The 22,107-nt window shown below is 42.6% G+C and overlaps 1 protein-coding gene across 1 annotated transcript in view; it reads right to left on the reverse strand.

Annotated features, from left to right (window-relative positions):
• Positions 1-10,490: 10,490 nt before the first annotated feature.
• The window catches only part of LOC145407497 (perlucin-like protein), an 83,164-nt gene continuing 71,547 nt past the window's right edge, over positions 10,491-22,107 (reverse strand). Inside the window, exons 4-5 of the mRNA XM_080278425.1 lie at positions 19,155-19,388; positions 10,491-10,555 (exon numbers count right to left, since the gene is read on the reverse strand). Coding sequence (XP_080134551.1) covers positions 10,491-10,555; positions 19,155-19,388 — 299 coding nt within the window. The remainder of the gene's footprint in view (positions 10,556-19,154; positions 19,389-22,107) is intronic.

Here is a 22,107-nt window from a genome sequence, read left to right on the forward strand (position 1 = left end):
CGGGGTCTCCTTCGACGCCCTTCAGAGGGTGGGGAGTTAGGCCCCTGTCACTGTAGGGAACGACCGCATTGCCGGCTGATTAGTGTTTGTTTCTTTCGTTTGTTTATTTATTCTTGGTACTTATACCAGGTCAGGTGCGGGTAAGGGGATGGGTCTATTATGATGTGGCAGGGGTAAACCAGCTCTGCTGTCGGGCCCTGCTGCGGATGTCACTGATTGCATTGCGCAGTTGACCCTTGTGCTGTGTGGTGCGGTGAGGATCTGTCCCTTCTCCCCTTTGGTGTTAAGATGCGAATGAATGTGTTTGAATGGATGAGTAAATGGGGAGTGTGTCGTCCTGTCTCGGCTACCTCCCTTTCCTTGGGGGAAGCAGCCTAGGTATATAGATAGATAGACTTATATATAGGTACACATACGTATGTTCATGTGTGCACTTATTAGTGCAGATATGTATGTATGTGTGTGTATGTGTACATAAGCCAAAAAGGGGTAAATAGATAAATAGGTAAACAAATCACACCCATGTGTGTGTGTGTATATATATATATATATATATATATATATATATATATATATATATATATATATATATATATATATATATTGTATATTAGTATACATACATATATATCATATATATATATATATATATATATATATATATATATATATATATATATATATAGAGAGAGAGAGAGAGAGAGAGAGAGAGAGAGAGAGAGGGAGAGACTTTTTATTTTATTATTATTAATTTTTTTTTGATGGCTTGCATCTAACATGCCGATGCAAGCACCTCAGTCCTCTCGGCCCCTTGGGCCGTCCACCAAGCCTCGCTACAAGGCTTTCAAAACTCGCCCTTACACCACCAAGAAAACACGTGCGGTGCAGCCTCCCACCACCATCTCTGATTCTACCTCCTCAGTGAGACCTGCAGCCACCACTACCACCACTGCCTCCTCGTCCTCGCTGCGGCTCGCTGCCTCCACGTTCTCCTCCTCCTCCTCCACCCCTACCCTTTCCTCCTCCCCTTCCGCTTCCTCCTCCACCAAGCCCTGCTCTCTCATTGCTATACCCACAAGCCCTAACACCCCCTCTGCCACAGCTCCTCATCCAACCTCCCTGCCTACCTCCTCCACTGCTGCTCGCCTGGGTACCACCAAACGGGTGAGACAGCCCTCCACCTCTTCCAGTACCAACTCCACCTCTGGGGAATTCTCTGCTGCCGCCACTGGTAGGGATCCTGGCCCTTCCTCTGTCATACCTCCTGACAATTCCACCGCCAACTCCTTTGCCTCCCGCCCCTCCAAGTCGGCTCGTGTACACTAGCAGATGGAGAGTGCTGAGAAACCCTCTCCTGGCACATCCCCTGCCCTATAACCTACTCATACCACTCATACAGACGACGATGGTTTCATCCTCCTCTCTAACAAGAAAAAACGCTCCAAGCAGAGCAATACCACCGCCCCTGTACAAAGCAAAGAGACGCCTCGATCTCTGCGCTCAGTCACCGTGGCAGCACGCCCTCCACCTACATCTTCCTACCAAGCCTTACGTGTCCCTGTTCAGGAGGGACACAAAACGAGCTATGATGTTGTAGCCACTCTAAAAGCAAAACTGCCAGACCGATGCTCAAACAAACCGGGGAAGGATGACAGCTCCGTGATAATACCGCAGGATGAAAACTCCTGCATTCTCTTACATGCTGTTGCCCAGGACACGTCCTTCCCCATCAAGATTCTAGAGCTTGTCCCAGGTCAACAAACCATCAAGGCGGTGGTGATGGGATACCCGCTCTGAAACCCCCCAGAACTCCTCCTGCGACACCCTCAAGTAGAGGCTGCCATTCGTTGCCAAAAGGCATGCAGCCGGGAGGAGACCCAGCAAGTAATAGTCACCATCTGTGGTCCCTTAATACCGGAGCTCGATCTGGGAAACTGATGGAAGTACCACCTCCGTCCCTTCACACCAGAGCCACTACGATGCTTCTGGTGTCACCGCTATGGACACTACAAGGTCACATGCAAACGCCCGGTTGTGTGTGGGCTGTGCAGTGGTGGCCACAACACTGACGTATGCCTCACCAGATACAAGGGGGGACAAACTACGGTCGCCCGCTGCCCCAACTGCACCGGCACACATCACGCCTGGCATCCGAACTGCCCAACCAGAATGGCTCTAGTGGGTCATGGCTGCCGTCACCAGGTCACCTGGATCCAGCACCAACAAGCCAAGAGCTCCACTCCTGCTCCCCCAGGAACATTCATCTGGGGCACTCAGAGGAATTCCAAAGCATCACCACTTACAGTTGAGGCCTTTCCACACCTTCCTTCTCCCCACATCCTCATCCCCCCCCCCCCCACAATCGCCCCTCCACATCCCCAAACCCCAGCCACTGCACCGGCTCACCAACCACCACCAAACTCACACCCCACCACAGGCTCACCTCAAATAACACTAACGGTGGAAGAGCTACACACCCTAGCCACAAAGATCACCCTAGGTGTAGCCTGGGTCATAGAGGAGGCCTTCAACCTCCCAGTGAACACAGCACCCATAAGAAAAGCAATGAAATCTATCGTTCAGCAGGTGGTGGAGACAAAGCTCCCCACCCACGCTCATCCCCCCACACACGAAACCAAGCCCCTGGCACCAGACACCATCCATCAGCCACCCCATCTCGCACTCTGCCTTCATTCATCCCACAATCCACCGACTCACTAGAGCCAGCATCTGCCATGACCGAGACAACGGAGGAACGGCACGCCCACTTTCCCCCTCCCAGAGGCCGCTCACCCTCCCCCATCGCTCCCCTCTGAGTCCTGCAGTGGAACTGCCTAGGGGCTTGGAGCAAGCTCCCCCACCTCCAAGATGTGGCAGCCAGAGAGGATGTGCACATCATCCTCCTGCAGGAGACGCTTCTTCCTCAGGACTCCAGTTTTGGGCTCGGTGGCTTAGGGGGTCACTTTCTTCCCCAGATCCAGGGTGCCATGCGGGGATGTGCTATCCTAGTCAGAGAGCACATCCCCAGCTCTGACTACAACCCTCCTGTATACTGTGGAGAGGGTGTCGAAGTGCAGGGCATCATCCTGCAGCTTGCCACCACCCCACTCAACATCTTCAATATGTACAGGAGCCATAACAGCACACTCGATCTGGGCGAGATCCTGACCCTTGCTGCGGCAAAGCCCACCTATATAGGTGGGGAATTAATGCCCACCATCCTATCCTCTTCTCGCCCATCCCTACCAATGACGCAGGGCAGCATCTTGCCGCGACCCTCGATGAAATAGAAGGTATAACCAAATTAAATGACCTCTCTGAACCTACCCACGTCAAAGGAGGTAGGTTAGACCTCTCACTTGTTTCCTCAACTCTTGCTGGTGTGTCGGCATGGTTCCTGATGAGCGATCACTTCGCTACGATGACGGAACTGTAGACAGAGCTCATACCACCACCGCTGCCGCCGCCCCCCAGCTGGAACCTATGTAGAACTTGCTGGCAAGAGTATGAGACCGTGAGAGTCCTACTAAGTAACCCCAACCCCCTGCTTTCTCTCAAGGATCGCGCTGAGCATGTCGCCCTGGCACTCAGACGTGCTGCTGGAGACAGCATTCCCCTCTCCAAGCCCCCGGCCTCTCTCATCAAAGACCATTGGTTCTATGACGAGAGAGTTCGCGAGCTGAACCATCGGTTAAATACAGCTCGAAAGGCTCATCGGAGATGGCCCACCTCCGTCACCAGGAAATATCTGGCTGCAGTAGAGTGCCATGCCTCTCATGAAAAAAGGCGTCTAAGGAACGAGGCGTGGATAAGATGGTGTAGATCCCTCGATTCACATTCCTACCTCAAGGAGATATGGATGAGGATCAAACGCATCTCCACAAACCAGCCCCCGAGACTCCCCTCTCATCCCGATCCTGCAAGAGAGGCTAATCGGCTTGCCTCCCACTTCGCTGAGACAATCTCGTCCACCAACCTTCCCCAGCCAGTCAGGGATGCACAGACGTGGCTCAGGGGCCCGAGAAGGGCCTCTGTGGACGTGGCCTGCTCTCGCCCTGACAACACCAACGTACCCTTCACTGACAGAGAACTGGACTGAGCCCTCCACGGCAGGAGGGACACAGCCCCAGGCTCTGATGGCCTAACCTATTCCCTCCTTGCATGATCGGGACAGAGTGGAAGAGCCCACATTCTCGGCCTCATCAACCACTCGTGGGAGGAAGGACGCCTCCCTGGGTCATGGAAGACTGCCATCATTTATCCCATTCCCAAGCCACGCAAGCCAGCTGTGATGCGACCCATCTCGCTTCTCAGCTGCATTGCAAAGACAGCTGAACGCCTCGTCCTCTCTCACCTTGCCTGAAAATTAGGCCTGTTGCACCCGCGGCTCTTTGCCTACCTCCCTGGCAAAAGCACTGCACTGTGCCTTGTCTCTTTCCTAGGCGAGTTGAGAAATGGTCGAGGCATGGCTGTCTTCCTTGATCTAGAGAAGGCCTTTGAGCTACCTGACCCTGACGCAATTCTGGCGGCACTAGTAGAAAAATGCATTCGCGGAAAACTCCTTTCATGGATCCGCAACTTTTTCGTCGGACGTGCCGCCAGTGTCCCCTTTCAGGGGTAGCTCTCTCCTTCCTTCCCACACCTGAATGGAACACCTCAAGGCAGTGTGCTCAGTCCTCTCTTATTCAATGTCCTTGTTGAGAGCCTGCTGTCGATTGACTTTGGCAGGGGCATCACTCTGCTTTGTTATGCCAATGATATAGCACTCGTCTTCTCTCGTAGGGACTGCTACAAAAGGGCCCCGACTGCTCTGACCCGCCACCATGACAGATGTTGCAAACTCGGCCTCAAGATAAATCTGAGAAAAACCAAATGCATGCCCTTCGGTCTAAGACCTCCTGAGTGTCCTCTTTCCCTTGGAGGGCACCAGCTTGACCTTGTTCCCAGCCATCAGTACTTGGGGATTGGGTATGACAGCCGCCTGTCCTTCTCCACCCAAGTACAATACCTACGGGAACGAGCTGCCCCCAGAATCATGGCATTGAAAGCCCTCTCTTGCCGAACCCTAGGGACCTCATATCGTGTCCTAAGGACGCCATACACTCCCTCGTCAACTACAGAGCAATTTGTCTTGCAGGGCTCTCTGGAGGGCATTCTCACTCCCTAGAAGTCCAGCAGAACTCGGCGCTGTGAGTGATGCTGGAGCTCCTCCTTGAACGAGAGTTGAGAACCTTAGGGTTGACAGTGGCTTCCCATCTCTCCAGCACAGAATCTGGAGTCACTCAACAGCAGTATCTGCTCAGCTTTGCCACCTCAGGCCACACTTGCCTGTCTCTGTGCTCCTCCAGCGCACAATCGAGAGGTTCCCAGAACCGCACCCAAAGAAGGACTGGGCACACACCACTGCTAACATTATCCACGACCTAGGAGTGACAGACGCCTTCCTAGGAGGCCCTGACCTCCCTGACCCTGCCTGTACTCCCGCCCCCTCCATGGCTGCCACCCGTGATCCAGAGTCTTGCCCCTTCTGACGCCTGGCCCAGAGCATCTCTTCCCACCCTCCTACGCCAGGATGGCATACGGAGGATGGCATCCCTCTGGACCCCGGGAACAGCCGAATACTTCACAGATGGGTCTGTCACTTCTAAAGGAGCTGCAGGTGCCACATTCGTCAGTGATGGTCGTGCCGAGACCTGGCAACTCCCTTCTATAGCCGCCATGTATGAGAAAGAGCTTGTAGCGATTTTAGTCGCCCTTAAACACGCCCGCGCCCATCACCATCAACGTGTCGTCATCCATACTGACTCACTCTCATCTCTGCAAGGTCTCTGAGCACGGCATTTCACCGTCAATGTGAATCTGCTGACCTCCATACTAGCAGTCACAGACTCCATAGTTCAAAATGGAGGTGAAATCCACCTACATTGGCTTCCAAGCCACGTAGGTATCGCCAGCAACGAGCTTGCTGATGCCGCCGCTCGCTCAACCATACACCACGCCACCATCACTTTCCCTCTCATTATCAGCCGCTCTCTATTAAATTACAGAGTGAAAGCCACCATCCTCCAGCTCACTCACTCTGATCACGAAGCACGAGTGGTAGAGGGCTCCAGCTCAGCCACCTGGTATGCCAGGGCCACAAACTATGAGCCCCTTGAATATCCCACCACCACGCCCAACACGCTAGTAGCGAGAGTACACCTCCTACGGCTAGGCTATCCCTGCTATTCTCAAATAGCAGGGATTGCCCCAGAACCTGTCCATACTGCCACGATCCAGCAGACTGGCCCCTCCTCCACTATTTACTTGACTGCCCTTCAACTGCCGCCCTTCGCACCACCTTAGGGCACAGATTAGTCAGAAGGATCTCTCCCGCTGCAACAGCTGCAGAGATTGTTACCCTCTCCTCTACCTCAGCCCTCCTTGACATAGTTTCAGCCTACCCGCCACCTCACTAGCCTCACCCACCTCAATAAAAAACACTTCCAAACCACACAAGTGGACCTCATGCAAACTCATTTTGAGCCCTCCTCAACTGACTAGAATCATTCTGACGGGCCCAATAAATTGGCCCGGTCCTCCCACGGGAGGAGAATCTCCACAACAACAACAACAGTGAAGAAGCGTTGTGGTGTGGTTGGGGATGCAACAGAAAACTTTAGGAGCAATACAGTGAGGTGATCTGACCAAGTGGAGAGGATGGAGTGTTATGTATGTGAGGGGGAGGAGAGGGGAGAGGGAGGGGAAGACTAAGGACGAGATGGAGGGATGGAGTAGAGACGTATATGAGAAAAGGGGTGTAAGTTGGGTGGAGAGCAGCAAAATGGCTGGGTACAGGGCGAAGTGGAAGCGATTTGTTTGTGGGTACCCTTTAAGAGATTCAGGTGTCTGACTATGGAAAGATATATAGATTCAGTATTAATGTTATTGAAGCTCATTTCGATTTTTTATTGAAAACTTCCACATCCGTAATGCTACCTTATGTATTTTAATGCATGAGTTTTTACCTCAATACATTGTAATAATAATTTTATCCCATTTCCTATAAATTATATACATTCTATTAACAATACAACTGTATGACGTCAGACGCAATAGTATTTCTTTTAATGGTATTAACAAGGGATTCCTAATCAACAAAGGTGCCAGCTGCTGGGTTCCAAAACCACTTAAAACCATCATTTTGAGGTTAAATCCCCTTCTTCTAACTTGTGACAATTATATCTAAAAGATAAGCTTTTACCACTCATATGCAAGACCTCTCAATGGGAGAAAAGTTTCCACACGGTCATTATTAGAAGGCAGTTACGGTTTTCGGTGTGAGATGTGCTGGTGGGCAACAGTAAAGCAGGTAATGAAGTTCTGCATATAGGCTAGCTCACACTCCTTAAAATCCTAGCATGTAGGTTCGGAGGCCTCAGATTTGGGAGACATTTTAACACACTCATAAGCTGGACGGCTCTGATATTCTATTCCAGCTAATGCCAGTTGATTTCATTCAGCTGAGCTAGTTTAGAAGCCTAAGTATTTATACTGCCACCTTTTACCCTGCTTTATTACGGTGGGCACGTAGCATCCGTCTAGCTACACACTCTCATCCATCTATCGTCCAAATTTCATGTATTCAACTCATCAGTTTCTAAATTGTGATCCATAATCAGTCTTTACCACTGTCTTAGTCTCCGTTCTTTCAAACGCAGTATACTGTATCTAGGCATCAAGTAGCCTAGCCTAGTGAGCGAATCTTGAATCTGAATTTTCATTATCGATCGTTGTAATATAATAATGTAGACTGGGCTACCCAGCATTGATGGACATTTGATAACTTCTCTTTTTATTACCGAAATAACTCTTAACCAGATTTTAAAACAGTCTTTATAACATTGTCATATCCAGCAATAAATTCCCTCTTCACCCCTTCCGAGTTTTGGAAATTAAAAAAATTGTAGATCAGTTTAGTAACAGCAATGACCTCCTACTGAAAAGTCCAGGTCATAAGCCTTCTTCATATAATGCAAAATATATTTTCAGTTTTAATTTTTCTTTTATCTCTTCGCGGTATAAATTTACACAACGAAAGTAACAGAATTACCTGTCAAAGCATATATCTTTAGAAACTTGAACCAACTCCTGGCACAGCAGTTATTTGCATTACCTGGTCTATTAGGAGACATTGTAAATTTTCTGACGACCATTTATAAACCACCGAAATTCATCACGAATTCTTAATAGGTTTGATTCCATTGATAGGTAAGAGAATGCGGTTTTACGTGGACGTAATAATAAGAAAATTGGAAGACACAATACTTTTGAGGGTGGGAATGGAGTGAGTGTTCTGCAACAAGGAGAAATGACTGTAAGATAGCTGAACATCAGTTGAGGATGAGGCATCTGTTGGGAGAAGAAAAAAAAGTATTTTGCCAACGTAAATAAACAGCGTCTGTTAAAGGTAACTATATTACGGATAAAGTGATGGGATTAGAAAGTCAGAAGGAAAAAGCGATATTGATAAACTAAGATGTTTGGAAACTAAGGATGCTATGGTATCCTGTTTTTTCTTTTTTCTTTTTTTTTCTTTTTTTACTAAAAGATATTACGGAGGTAGAAATAAATGAAAGCGAACAGCAAGGTATGAGGGCAATCTCGAGTCTGACAACATTAACAAGAATGGGAAACTGGCATTAGGAGGAAAGATGGTGGCATATTATCTTAAACAATGAAAAATTACATCGAGAAGTGGACTATGCTTGAGAGTGACACACGAGTGACTGCAGTCGAGGTAAGATGCCTTAACCACTGAAAGTTTGGATGAGGCACTTTATTTTATTTTTTATATTACCCTCTGTTTCTATTCAATTTAGGAAAGGCCTGTCACATTCTAAGTGTGTATCTAACCCTCCTAGTTCAGAAAGTCTACCCTAAGCTAAGCAAAATCATCAGAAAACAACAACAGTAAACACGAAAAAGAAATCCAAGGACTGAATGTGAGAGTTTGCCACAGGAGTACCCTAAATGGACCAGTAGATGGAAATGCAGTGTGGTGGATGAAGCAGTATGGATAATTTTTGAGAAGCTTTGAGGAGATTCTCGCATACAGAGACTGAAGACAGAAAATCATTAAGCTAAATCATCAAAGTGTGATGTGTAAAATGTGGAGTTACATCAAGATAACAGAAAATATTCTTGTCTGTGTCTCCTCAAACAGGCATACAGGCAATGATCATTATATTTTCATTGCCACGATAGATAAATACTCATATTTGTTTTGTTCAGTGACTCCCTCTTGGTTTCTTCCGATGATATGTAAGCATCACTGCTGCAGTGTTCTTTTGTGGTAAACCTACTTGTGTTGTACGTGCGCTCTAAACACCCATCAGAACTACTTGATATCACATTAGCCCTGATCATACTTAAACTGGCATCGATGTTGTTTATGTTCTGCTTTATCATGTTTTATAAATTTGTTTAAAGTTTTCTCTCCTTTTCGTCAGTGATTATGTTGGATTACTCTTGTAATATACTTTATTCATTTTAACAAACAAGGCAGACTGATTACACCTCAGTGAAGGTGAATATCATGAATATCATTCAAGTGACGAGGATAAAAGGATGAAAACTACATTGCCATTTTTTTCTCCTTGGTTGTGAACTATATGTGGTTTACCTCATTGTCTCACTGTCCATTTAATAATAAAGAGTTCTGCCTAAGTAATAACCAAATGTATGTGAGTACTTAAAGTACAGACGAAGAGTCAACCTTCTGTATCATAATTTCACAACTGAGCTCAAACAGCCACAGAACTAGTCATGAACCTCGTTACTATACCAGGGAACTTCTGGTCACAGTTTGTAACTTTTGTCATAATATGTTGTACGTAGGGTGCCTTACATCACGCATGCTAGGTTACAGTTGTAGCCGCTGAATCACATTGACGATGAGCCATGATTATTTGTTAGTGTATTTATTTAGATCAACGCATTTATTTGTTTCTCAGAGTGGAGACAGGAAGTAAAGAAAATAACTTCATAATATCCTGTTCTTTGTCTCAGCTGTTGTACATTATGAATGAAAAAAAAAAGGCAAATCAAAAATATTAACAAGCACGACCCTGTGATTACTCTGCTTTTTACGTGGATTGCTTCACCACTCGTTTGATGTAAATCATTGGCAATTAATGTTACCCGCATTTGCAACTTGATTTTATGTTCAGTCACATACATGTTTCTCACTTTCCTGGATGCTCAGGCTTCTGTGCTTCAGTATATCTCGTACACCATACTTTTACATATTTCTAGCTTCTCTCTTCTTTCGAAAAATGGTAATAGTCAGTCCCATAGGACCCCCTATGGAGCATCAATGTCCAAACCTCAGCTACCGTAGGCCAGAACATTTAATGGTAGGAGCCCAGGCTACGCCCATGCAAGCAGTTTATGCGACAGGAAAACCTCTGCCCCCCTTCGTGTACAAGTGTTAAATATCCAATCAGGTTTTACTCACGTGGTTCTGTTTCCATCACAGTCTGCTCATCGTGGCTGATACTTGGTTGTCGAATATCTGAAAAGATCAATGGTGAACACTTATGAGAAATATATAGAAGAAACTTCTATACTTTTTTAAGTCCAAGTCATAACTCTTTGCTGGTGATCAACATTATCAAACTGACAGCAGCAAGTATATAATGGATTGCAACACACTGAAATAAATTTATTTCGTCAAAGTAATAACATCAAAAGCAAATACTTTATTTTCATGCCATCAAAACCTGTTCTTTCAACTAGACAGACTCAGAAGTTGCTCATAAAAACTTCTTTTGTAATTTAACTCTATACCTCTTCTCCGGAAGCAAACTTGGCATAGTAAACCCAGTTATTATTCAGAGCAAAATGTCGATCTACCCCCAAGTGATGATGTCAGTCATGGTAATGTCGAATGTGTAAATCACTGTGGATTTAAATAGGTGAAATTCTTCATGCGTGTTATTCCCTTGTTCCCTACAGGGACATGTTGAGGTTGGTAAAGAGGAAGACGAGGATCTCACACACGTTCTGGTGGAGCAGGTGCCCTTTTTGCTGTTTCACTAACACAAGGATTCTCCCACCGTCCTGTTGTTCATCTTGGCTCGTATGATGAAAAGTATTATATATATATATATATATATATATATATATATATATATATATATATATATATATATATATAATCAGCAGCCGTTTGAGTATCCACTGCAGGACCGGCCTATCCTGACCGAAGTGGGGACGATACAGCCGATGTATCTCTACCGAGTGGCTTAGGCTGTCTGGTAGAGATTGTATGTACAGTAGGGTTAGAAGTGTTTGTAAGTGTAATTGTAGTGTTGGAGTGGCTTTGGATGTGTGTGTAGTCTGTGAACCAAGTGTAATCGGCCCGCGAATGCTGACTGGGTGCAAGCATACTTTATAGTAAACGACACTGGTTCAACCACAGCACCCCTTGTGTCCGCCAATGCCGCACGCGGCCGGGTGAACACTCAAAGTTTAGTACCCTGGCCGGGCGCGAACCCTGGTTCACCAGTGTACGAAACGCACACTCTACCACTGTACCACAGAGGCGCTCTCTCTCTCTCTCTCTCTCTCTCTCTCTCTCTCTCTCTCTCTCTATATATATATATATATATATATATATATATATATATATATATATATATATATATAGTATACATAAATCTGAGGCTGAGTGCAAGAAGGGCCAATGTCAAAAATTGCTCATGCTCATATAGAGATAAGGGCACCAGGAAGCTTGTAAAATAAAGGTCTTTCAGTGCTACAGAGGCCAATGTCTCCAGAGTCTTAGGGAGGATGCTATAACACAAAAGACGGACCACGGAAACTTGTGCCTAAGAAGCTGAAGGACCTGATCGATCTCCTTCCTCTGATTTCTGCTGGAAGTAAACATTTCTACAGGAGCTACAGGCAGCAGATGGTGTAGATGATGATTATTTAGATGATGACACCGGAGTGCAATTTCTCATTAGTCCTTAAATACTGAAAAATGATTGTCTTAAAAGTTTTGGAGATCTGGCTATTGTTTCAATTCAGGGATGATATTTTTGAAAAGAAAAAATGTATATAATTTTCAAATTTTTGTTTACAAACAATGGAAATACTGTACTAAGATAAGGAAATTACACTTAGGTAAATTTAATATTCAGTTAAAAACATGTAACAATAATTTTATTTTAAACTGTGCTAATTATTACCGAATAAGACAATATTATCAATGTCGTAGGAAAATATTCTGTACATATATACGGGGGCGCCGAGGAAACTGCAATGTGCCGGGGCAGGACTAGTTTGGGGCCCCCACCCCTGCAGTAGGTAAAGCTAGAGGTGGGGGGCTTATGCTATATGTGTATATAATAAAAAAATTTATTGCTCCAACAACTTAAAAATATATTTAAAAGAACTGTTGACCGCAAACAGTTTCATCCACTAGAGTGATAAGGCATACACATGATACACATATGTGTAATTATTACAAAATATGCAAGAAAAGTAATAATCAAGCACTAAATTGATAATAATACATGGAAAGTAATAACCAAGAACTAACTTGATAATAATGTATGTAAAATCATAATACAATACATATAGATTACATACAGAATACATACCGGTATATGGCTCATTCATTTTACAAACAATGGTGCTGTCTTAGCTTTCCTCTTGGCACAATTATGAAGCACAACATCAAAAGATCTTGCAACTGCATAGAACAGAGTTTTTTTTTTTTTTTTTCCAGCATACTCATGGGCCCCCCCATGACCCCATGGGCCCCAGGGCAATGCACAGGGTGACTCCCCCTCTCGGTGGGCCTGCATATATATATATATATATATATATATATATATATATATATATATATATATATATATATATATATATATATATATATTTTTTTCACAAAACAAAGCAGCTTTTAGTTACTGAAAAGGCATGATGTGATTGCTACTTGGCTTAAACAACAATGAAAAAAATACTTTTATGTCTATTCTTCTTAGCTGAATTTTGGTAAAGTCTGCAAACTTTTAAATGTATTGACACTGGCCCTTCTTGCACTCAGCCCTATATATATATATATATATATATATATATATATATATATATATATATATATATATATATATATATATATATATGCACGTTCATTTTATTTCATGATTTTAAGAAAGTTATCTTTTTTTTTTTTCTTGGAGGGAACAATCCTTCTGGCTGCTGGCCTTTGGTTCCTTCTATCTTACATAAAAAAAAATAAATAAATAAACGTTTTGACTGGCCGACATAAACGTCCATCTTCCCAGGATGTATTATTTTCGCCCAACCCAACCACCAAATACCATCCCTTCCTGTCCCATCCACTTCTCTCCATCCATTCCACCACCATTTTATTTTATCTCCCCCTCAAAAAAAAAAAAAAAAAAAAAAAAAAATCAGACAAGTTTATTCCCGTACAACGCCAGCCCTCACACCACCGACATATTTACTGCATGTACCCAGACGCCACCCTCATGTACCGACCATCTTCACTGCAGCACCCATCCTGACCTGCCCCACCACCCAACACCATCTTTTCCTAACCCATCCACCCCATTATGCTCATCCACCCTTTTTCTTTCCTCCCCCAGTTTTGACCTGACTCCATCGGCCTACGTATAGTAGGCTAACTGAGTTCCGATTGGCATGAAAAATACTCGTACTAATATTAATACTAATTACAATAAAGCCTATAATAATAATAATAATAATAATAATAATATTAATAATAATAATAATAAAGATATAATAATAATAATAATAATAATAATAATAATAATAGTGATAATAATAATGATAATAATAATAATAATAATAATAATAATAATAATAATAATAATAATAATAGTTCCTTCTACTAACCGCCCCACAGTTCCTAAGGTAACAGGGTACACTCATCCATTTATGACAACCCGTCCACCTCCATCCCAACCCACACAGTGCTGAAAGAATTGAAACAACTTTATATCGACCTGTGGCGAACTAGGCCACATTACTTGCTCTATGCCTTCCTTGCCGTGACCTGAAACTGCCTGTAGTGTCCTGATCGCTATCTCAGCCCATTCCACTGATGATTTTTTTTCCTCTTTTCTGCAGCCTTCATCTTCACAAACATCCCGCAATGACCGTAATTACTGAAGCTTGAGTCGCATTTTCCACATATCCATATGCCGCCAAAATTATTTCCTTTATAATTCATTTGTGTCATTCCATTTTAGGTAGATAGACAGACATGGATAGATCGATAGACAGATAGATAGACAGACAGATAGACTGTAATCTGATTGTGGTGTTAGCTAAAATACAATTTTGAAGTATAAAACCAATCCTGAGACAGTAGAAAGTTTTCAAGAAGCCACGGAGTCGGAAGTTCTTCCCGCTGTTAGATTGTTGTTGGAAATTAGTCAGAAGAAAGAAGAGATACATTTCTCGTAAACGTATTTACCAGATAAAAGATGTTTAAGTCTTGAATGTGTGACATCATCCCAAAGCTGTATGAAGTCGTCTGAGGTTGACAAGACACAAACAGACACATGCACCATGATACCTGCAGGTAAAGTGAGGTTAAGGGTGTGACCACACCTGCTCCAAACATGTGACTGTCAAGGAGAAAGAAGACTCAGAGGTCCGTCAAACCTCCAGACTCGGACATTGCAGTAGCTCTAACCCGGTGCTTCGTTTCATCCTGCCGATCACATGTTTCGAGCACGTGTGGCCGCACCCTAAGATGAACAAACACTAATGTACTGGTGCATGAGTGACATCGCGAAGTTGCCACACACACAAACCACATCATTATCCTAACATTAAAAAAAAATTATCGAAAGAAATATTAGGCCTATGTCATGTAAGGATGAGATGTGTTGTCAGTGAAGTGTAGTAAATGATGTGTGATGTGTACCAACAGAAACGTTTCCTTTACAGTTGATCTTATTTAGTCCAGTAGGCAGATTGGCAAAGAGAAAGACATGCAGAAATATAAGTACACAGTTACAATAATAGATAAACAGATAAATAGACAGAATGACAAATAGATAGAGATAGAAGGACTGATTTATTGGATTCACCGATAATAGTTAAACAGATTAACGGATAGACAGGTAGATGACAAATAATGCCGAGAGATTGGTAAAGAAAACACACCTTGTGCGATGGAGGTTTTCTACTGAGTAACAACGTCTCGCTCTGCTGAGCTGACAAAGCTACCTTGATAATGGCCATTCATGGACGTGTGAGCTGAAATAGGCGGGAGAGGGAGAGAGAGAGAGAGAGAGAGAGAGAGAGGCGTCACACCAACTCCTCTCTCCACACACACACACACACACACACACACACACACACACACACACACACACACACACATATATCAATCAATCAATCAATCATTTCCTGTGGCACCCCACGGGATGCATAGGGCCTAAATGAACTCTTCACCAATATTTGTCTCTTGCCATCTCCTTCAGGTCCCACCAACACTCCTCTCCTGCTTCTTTTTTCATTGTCCTCAACCAGGTTTCCCTCGGCCTACCTCTACCTCTTCTTCATCTAGCAGTTCACTCTGGCACATCCTGTATTAAACTACTTTCTTTTCTGTATATGTGCCCCAGCCACTTCCAGCGAGACAGTCTCACATATTCATTAACTGGTTCCACTCTGGTAATATCCCTTACTCTTGCATTTGTAACTCTGTCTTGCCACTTTACCTCAAGAATCCTTCTCAGTATTTTATTCTCAAATCCTAATACTTTCTGATCTGTTGCAATTGTACTGTACCATGACTCATGCCCGTAAATTAAAATTGGTCTAACCATGGACTTGTAAATTTTCACTTTAGTATGTACCGAATGCATATTATTATTCCAAATAGATTTCAATATTCCAACAGCTCGCCAAGCCTGTCTAATCCTCTCCTCAATTTCATTGTTTAATGATCCATTAGATGATACAATCGTTCCCAGATATTTAAAGTTTTCTACATTCTTCACCACATTATTCCCAATTACACAATCGATTTGGTTCTCCACGTTCATATTAATAATTTCAGTCTTTCCACAATTTATTACCAATCCCACTTTTTCTCCTTCCTCCACCAGACAATCAAGCACCCTCTGCATCTCGTAAATACTTCCGCAAATCAGTACAATATCATCAGCATAGTCCAAATCCATCAGCTTCTTATTTTCTTTCCTGTTAATTCCTGCACCTGTTCTCCTTACAACCTTTTTCATAACATAATCCATAACCAAAAAAAAAAACAACAATGGCGAAAAAACTCCTCCTTGAATCACTCCTGACCTAACTTGAAATGGATCACTCAAAGAACCACCCACCATTACCTAACAAAAAGTACCTTCATGCAGGCTTCTAATAATATTTACAAACTTTTCTGGTATACCATAGAATCTCATAATTTTCAACATAGCTCCACGTGAAACACTATCAAACGCCTTTTCAAAATCCACAAAACACATACTAAGTGCCATTTTCATCTCATTAGCTTGTTGCATTAGATGCCTTACAATAAAAATCTGATCATTACAACCTCGACCCTTTCTAAATCCCGCTTGTTCTCCTCTTAAAATTTTATCAATTACTGGCTCTATTCTGTTCAACAAGAATTTGGAAAAGACTTTTGCAACTACAGGTGTCAAAGTTATCCCCCTCCAATTGCCACACACACTTAAATCTCCCTTTTTTGGTATTTTTATAATCACTCCATTTGTCCACTCTTCTGAAATTCCACCATTATCCCAAGCCTCATTAAAAAGTTTCAAAAGCGCATTCATCAAATCGTCATTTTCCACCTTAAGCATTTCAGGGAATATTCCATCCTCTCCTGGGGCCTTAAAATTCTTTAACTCCTTTATAGATTCACACACACACACACACACACACACACACACACACACACACACACACACACACACACACACACATATATATATATATATATATATATATATATATATATATATATATATATATATATATATATATATATATATATATATATATATATATATATTTATATATATTGAGAAGCATACGTGAATGACCTTGATGGAGCCTGATCTGATCTGACTGACCTTATCAGGATGTTATTGACATGAATGGACCTAAATGACCTAAATGAACCTCTTTAACCTTAAGCCATCTAAGTAACACTGATCTGACCTGACTGAGCCTAATCGGATGTAAATGACGAAATTACCAAAATGACCTGAATGTACCTCACTGGAATTTACTGACCAAATTAAACCCCCAAAACGTAATTTCAACCGTTTTGCACCGTAAAGGAAAGGTTATGTTACATGCCCTCACAGTCTGGACGTGAGATGATCAGAATTGAACATACGATCTATCCGGCGTATTCCACCTACACCTCAAGCATTTCCGTTTTGATAAAGTAAAGATCATGACTCACCTCATTAACAGCTGGTGTACAATGCACAGTGTTATAATGCTTGCTCTCTTTTTTCATGATCTTGTTGTTCATGGAGAAAACCTTAAAATAACCCTTTGCAATACCCATACCATCCAACCTACAAAGTCCATCTTCACGTACGCATTAAATCAACCTTGCCGAGTCTGTATTCACCACATTTGCCGAACCCGACCACTTTACTCCATCAAACAAACCTCATTTTCTACCTCCCTCTCCTCTCAACATCGACCATCTCTACTTTGCCAATGCCGTTCTTCATCCAACACCCGTGTTACCTGGTTGTATTCACCTCACTCTGTCCTAACACTTTCCACCATCTTAACTCCTGAAACCCACCAGAGCAACTCTATTATGCCCACTCCACCCATTTATTCACCTTCAACTTTTACGTAAACCTCACAGTAATACCTACTACATCCATCTTCACAGCACATACTTCTCCTGATAAGGCTATATCAACCACTAACATCTCAATCCAACCTGCACATATCTCTTATTGTACTTCATCCACTCCTGTTCTGATCTGGTGAATATCATAAAAATATGTTTTCTTAATATTAATCAACACACAGTCTCCATGTTCACGTTATTTTTAATTCGTTCTGACCTCAGACCCGCCGTCTTCATGACCCATCCCAGCCACTAGCCTAACTTCCTTCAAAGCGGTATGTAGTGAGTCTGATTACACGTGAGGGGTAAATAATGGAATCGTACATAGACAGCTGCTAATGAAAGTACGGAATCATTTAATCTCATATTACGTTAGAGAAGCAAAATTTTTCAAGAGAGATGAAAATAGTGTAGAAGGAGAAGAAACACGAAAGATATTAGTGCCAGGACTACAGTGACGACGACTCTGTTATATGTTAGCCACCGACAAACGAAAGGCAAACGGATGTTAGTGTGACATGATTAAAAACAGCATCCATTTACTCCACCAGCACGATGGCTATTTTATTCTGGCTACCACCAAACGATTAGAAGTGTTCAGTCCCTTCAAGTGAGAACTAAAGGAGAATTCAGAAGTAAGGCGTGGCCACAACCTAACAACACGAGTGCCGTACTGAATGTTTATGTGGAGCTGAAGGAACAAGCCTGTGCTGCAGTGAGTAACACGTTGTTAAGGATGTGGCAACAGTTTTGAGTTTCTGAGAGTCTCTCTTATTTTGCTGAATGATCCAGAAGATCGGCTTAGTGGTCAGACTATATTACTGATTAATCAATCACTTCGTATCTACAGCGTCTACTGCAGGGACTTCCGAGTTAAGTTGTGCAAACCACGCCTCATGTGGTAGAACTGCAATCCTATGTCCACACTAAGTACACAATGCAGCTGACTAAAACTACTTTTTGCTATGTACACACTACAACTGACCATGCAACACTGCAGTTGACTGTGTACTGATATAAAGTCATAATAAAGAGTCTGTCTAGGCCACATGTCTGCCATGGCGTTTGAAGGTGTTACATGAAATACTGTGTCATTACATGGTACAGTAGTCATATAAAACACTCAGCAGAGGAGTACATGAAGGAAGGATACCTGCTACCATCGGAGGAGGAACGAGAAATATGAAAGGCGGAAAACGGTGCTAGCAGGGGATTGCCATCGAACTTTTTACATGGGAGAGAAACTTACCTTCCCGTCTGCATATCAGTGAGAAGGAACTGTTGCAGGGAAAGTCATGGAGGTAATAGTAATCCTCCTTGTCCAGCGCTGCACAGTTTTCATCTTCGCCCCCCTGTGGATCCTGGTAGTCGGAGTCCTTGTTCCCCCATAGAGGCGTACCCATGTGGACACTGCTCTTGTCATTAACCCACACCCACACTCCCTCCTCATCTATGTCGTTCGCACCAGTCCAGAAATTTATTCCTATGTGTGAGAATACAGTAATAGTAAAAGTGACTGATTAATAAAAATAATAACAATAATAATAATAATAATAATAATAAAAATACTAATACTAATACCAATCATGTAGTTGTTTAGGCTGTTTGGCTTTAGTATATATATATATATATATATATATATATATATATATATATATATATATATATATATATATAATAGTGTAATTAGGCAGGATATTTTCTTGGAGGCATACGAGGTTGAAAGCTATGGCATATTCTCCTTTATTGACTTTCTTATGTATGGTCTCTGTTTGCCGCATAATTTTTCTGTAGTCTACTTGGAGTTTATTCAGGAGTTCCCCAAAGAGTAGCGACGTTTCGGAACTATCTTGTTCCATCATCATGCTAGATCTCATTTTTTTTTTTTTTTTAATGGCTTTATGGCCATCGCCCACTATGAGGGGCATTAGGCAACAGGATTAACTGCCAAAAACACGGCAGCAGCTCACTCACCGGGCACGAGACGATCAGTCTAGGGGGCCAATCGCGGAGGCAGCTTAAAATAAAATGCTCGTAGATTGGCTGCACAGACCTCCTCCCCCCTGACAATCAGACTGAGTGGAATCCCCTCATCCACGTCGGCAGCCCGGAGCAGATCGTAGGCTACAAGTTGGGCGTCGACTGTCAGGAGGTGACGAGAGCCGATCCTTAGCGTTCACGATAGGAGGGCGAGATTAGCTGGCCTCCTGTTGGTTCTGTCATGGATGGCTGCTATGTACGATTCAGGTGGAGGCAGATGGAGAAAGTTGGGAGGATCTGATCAGCTCCGCCCACCTGTCGCCGCCTGATTCACCTGAATCATATGTAGCAGCAACCCATGACAGAACCATCAGATCCAGCCTGAAGATGGAACAAGATAGTTCCAAAACATCGCTGTCCTTTGGGGAACTCCTGAAGAAACTCTAAGAAGACCACCGAAAAACTGTACGGCAAATAGAAACTGTACAGTCGGCCTAAGAATTGACGGCAGAGTATCCAGAAGTTTTCTGTCAGTAATAATATACACACTCTTCCTTAAATCTTTACAAGGAGAAACCTATTATGTAAAATTGTTACAGAAAACAATAAGTAATGCAAAAGTACCAGTATATTTCAAAATTCTAGGAATCAGTTCGTTAGTTACGACAACAGAAAATCCAAAACGGAACTAATTGAAATTTCAGAACTATCGCTCAGGGACGGTCAGGAATATTTTGCCGAGTTCATATCTAACATGGGTAACAACTTTTTTTTTTTTTTTTTTTTTTTTTTTAAGCGTAAGACTAAAAATAACAGCGCTTTAATAATCAGTTAAAATCACTCCTTATTACTTATAAAATAGTATTCGTTACAATACTAAGGACCATTTTAAAGTCATTTTTTCCGTTTCTGTTGTCTGCATGGACGACGACAGAAAGGGAGAATGCGGCGTAGGTTAGTAGGCTATTTTAAATGGTTCGATCAACATGCACGAAAAGAAACAACTTTTACTAAGACATGCAATTATTACACTGCACTTGACCAGGTTTTCATTACGAGAGTTCTCTTGAAGTTTTAATATGACCCAGAAGACCATCAATGAATGAAAAATAAGGAAAACTAGTAGACTTAGAAGGAAAACCTCGAAAATTTGTCAAGAGTCGGAGCTCCTCGGATAATGACAAACTTGTCATGGCCAAAATGCAGATGTTCATAAACAAGCCACGGAGTTCAAAACTTTCAATTCCGCATTTTCAGTTAAGCAGGGCACAGAGGTTGATTTTAAAATGAAGGACACTAGAGATTAATTGAGTACAAAGTGTGTGCTTTTGCACTGCAAGAGTATAAACTCATGCTTTCTTCCTCTTCATTGCCTAGTGTATGAGAAAAGGGCAAAATGTCATATCTTCTTACAACTTAAAATAATTTTGCATCAGTTAGGAATAAAGTCGCAAATTATTATAAGCGAGGGGAAGAGGCAGAATAGTCTTGCTGCTACCGCAGGTAGGGTGTCATTACTAAGATAAACTTCATTGTTGGGGCATCCTTATTGTTGCTGCATCATCATAGCATTTGAAAATAAGGCAGTGCAATGCAGGTACAAGAGTTTTCCTTAACTGGTCTTCGAAACTAAGGCATCTGTATTTGAAATCCTGGGATGCAAATACATCAGGAACAAGGATTTATGCTGCGCGCCGTGGTCGGAGTAATACATCACACATTCAAATCGGGAGACGTATGTGAGTGTTAACTTCTAATATATCGCTACCTCATGTTATTCGTTTTACATAACTTCTTAGCGTGATATATATTATATTTTATATGACATAATGGAAGCTAAGAAGTTTTGCCATACATTCATTGAACGTATATGAGTGCAGAGTGACCGAAGCAATCTGAAACTCTGCCATCACGTCTTGGGGGCGACTGTACATAAGAATATCAGTAAAGGAGACTGTGCCATAGCTTTCAACCTCGTAGCCAATGTCTCCAAGAAAATATCCTGCCTCTATATATATATATATATATATATATATATATATATATATATATATATATATAGATAGATATATAATATACAGGGTGTTTCAAAAATAATGTTTGTAAATTGCAGAATGAATAGAGTAGGAAAATATAAATATACTTTACTATGTGACATTTTTGGAAATTTGTCATATTCACCGTGATATTGCACATTTTATGTTTAACAGGAAGCTCTAGGG

Source organism: Coenobita brevimanus, chromosome 73 (assembly GCF_032717465.1).
Source record: "Coenobita brevimanus isolate Jiangsu-jjx chromosome 73, ASM3271746v2, whole genome shotgun sequence".
NCBI lineage: Eukaryota > Metazoa > Arthropoda > Malacostraca > Decapoda > Coenobitidae > Coenobita > Coenobita brevimanus.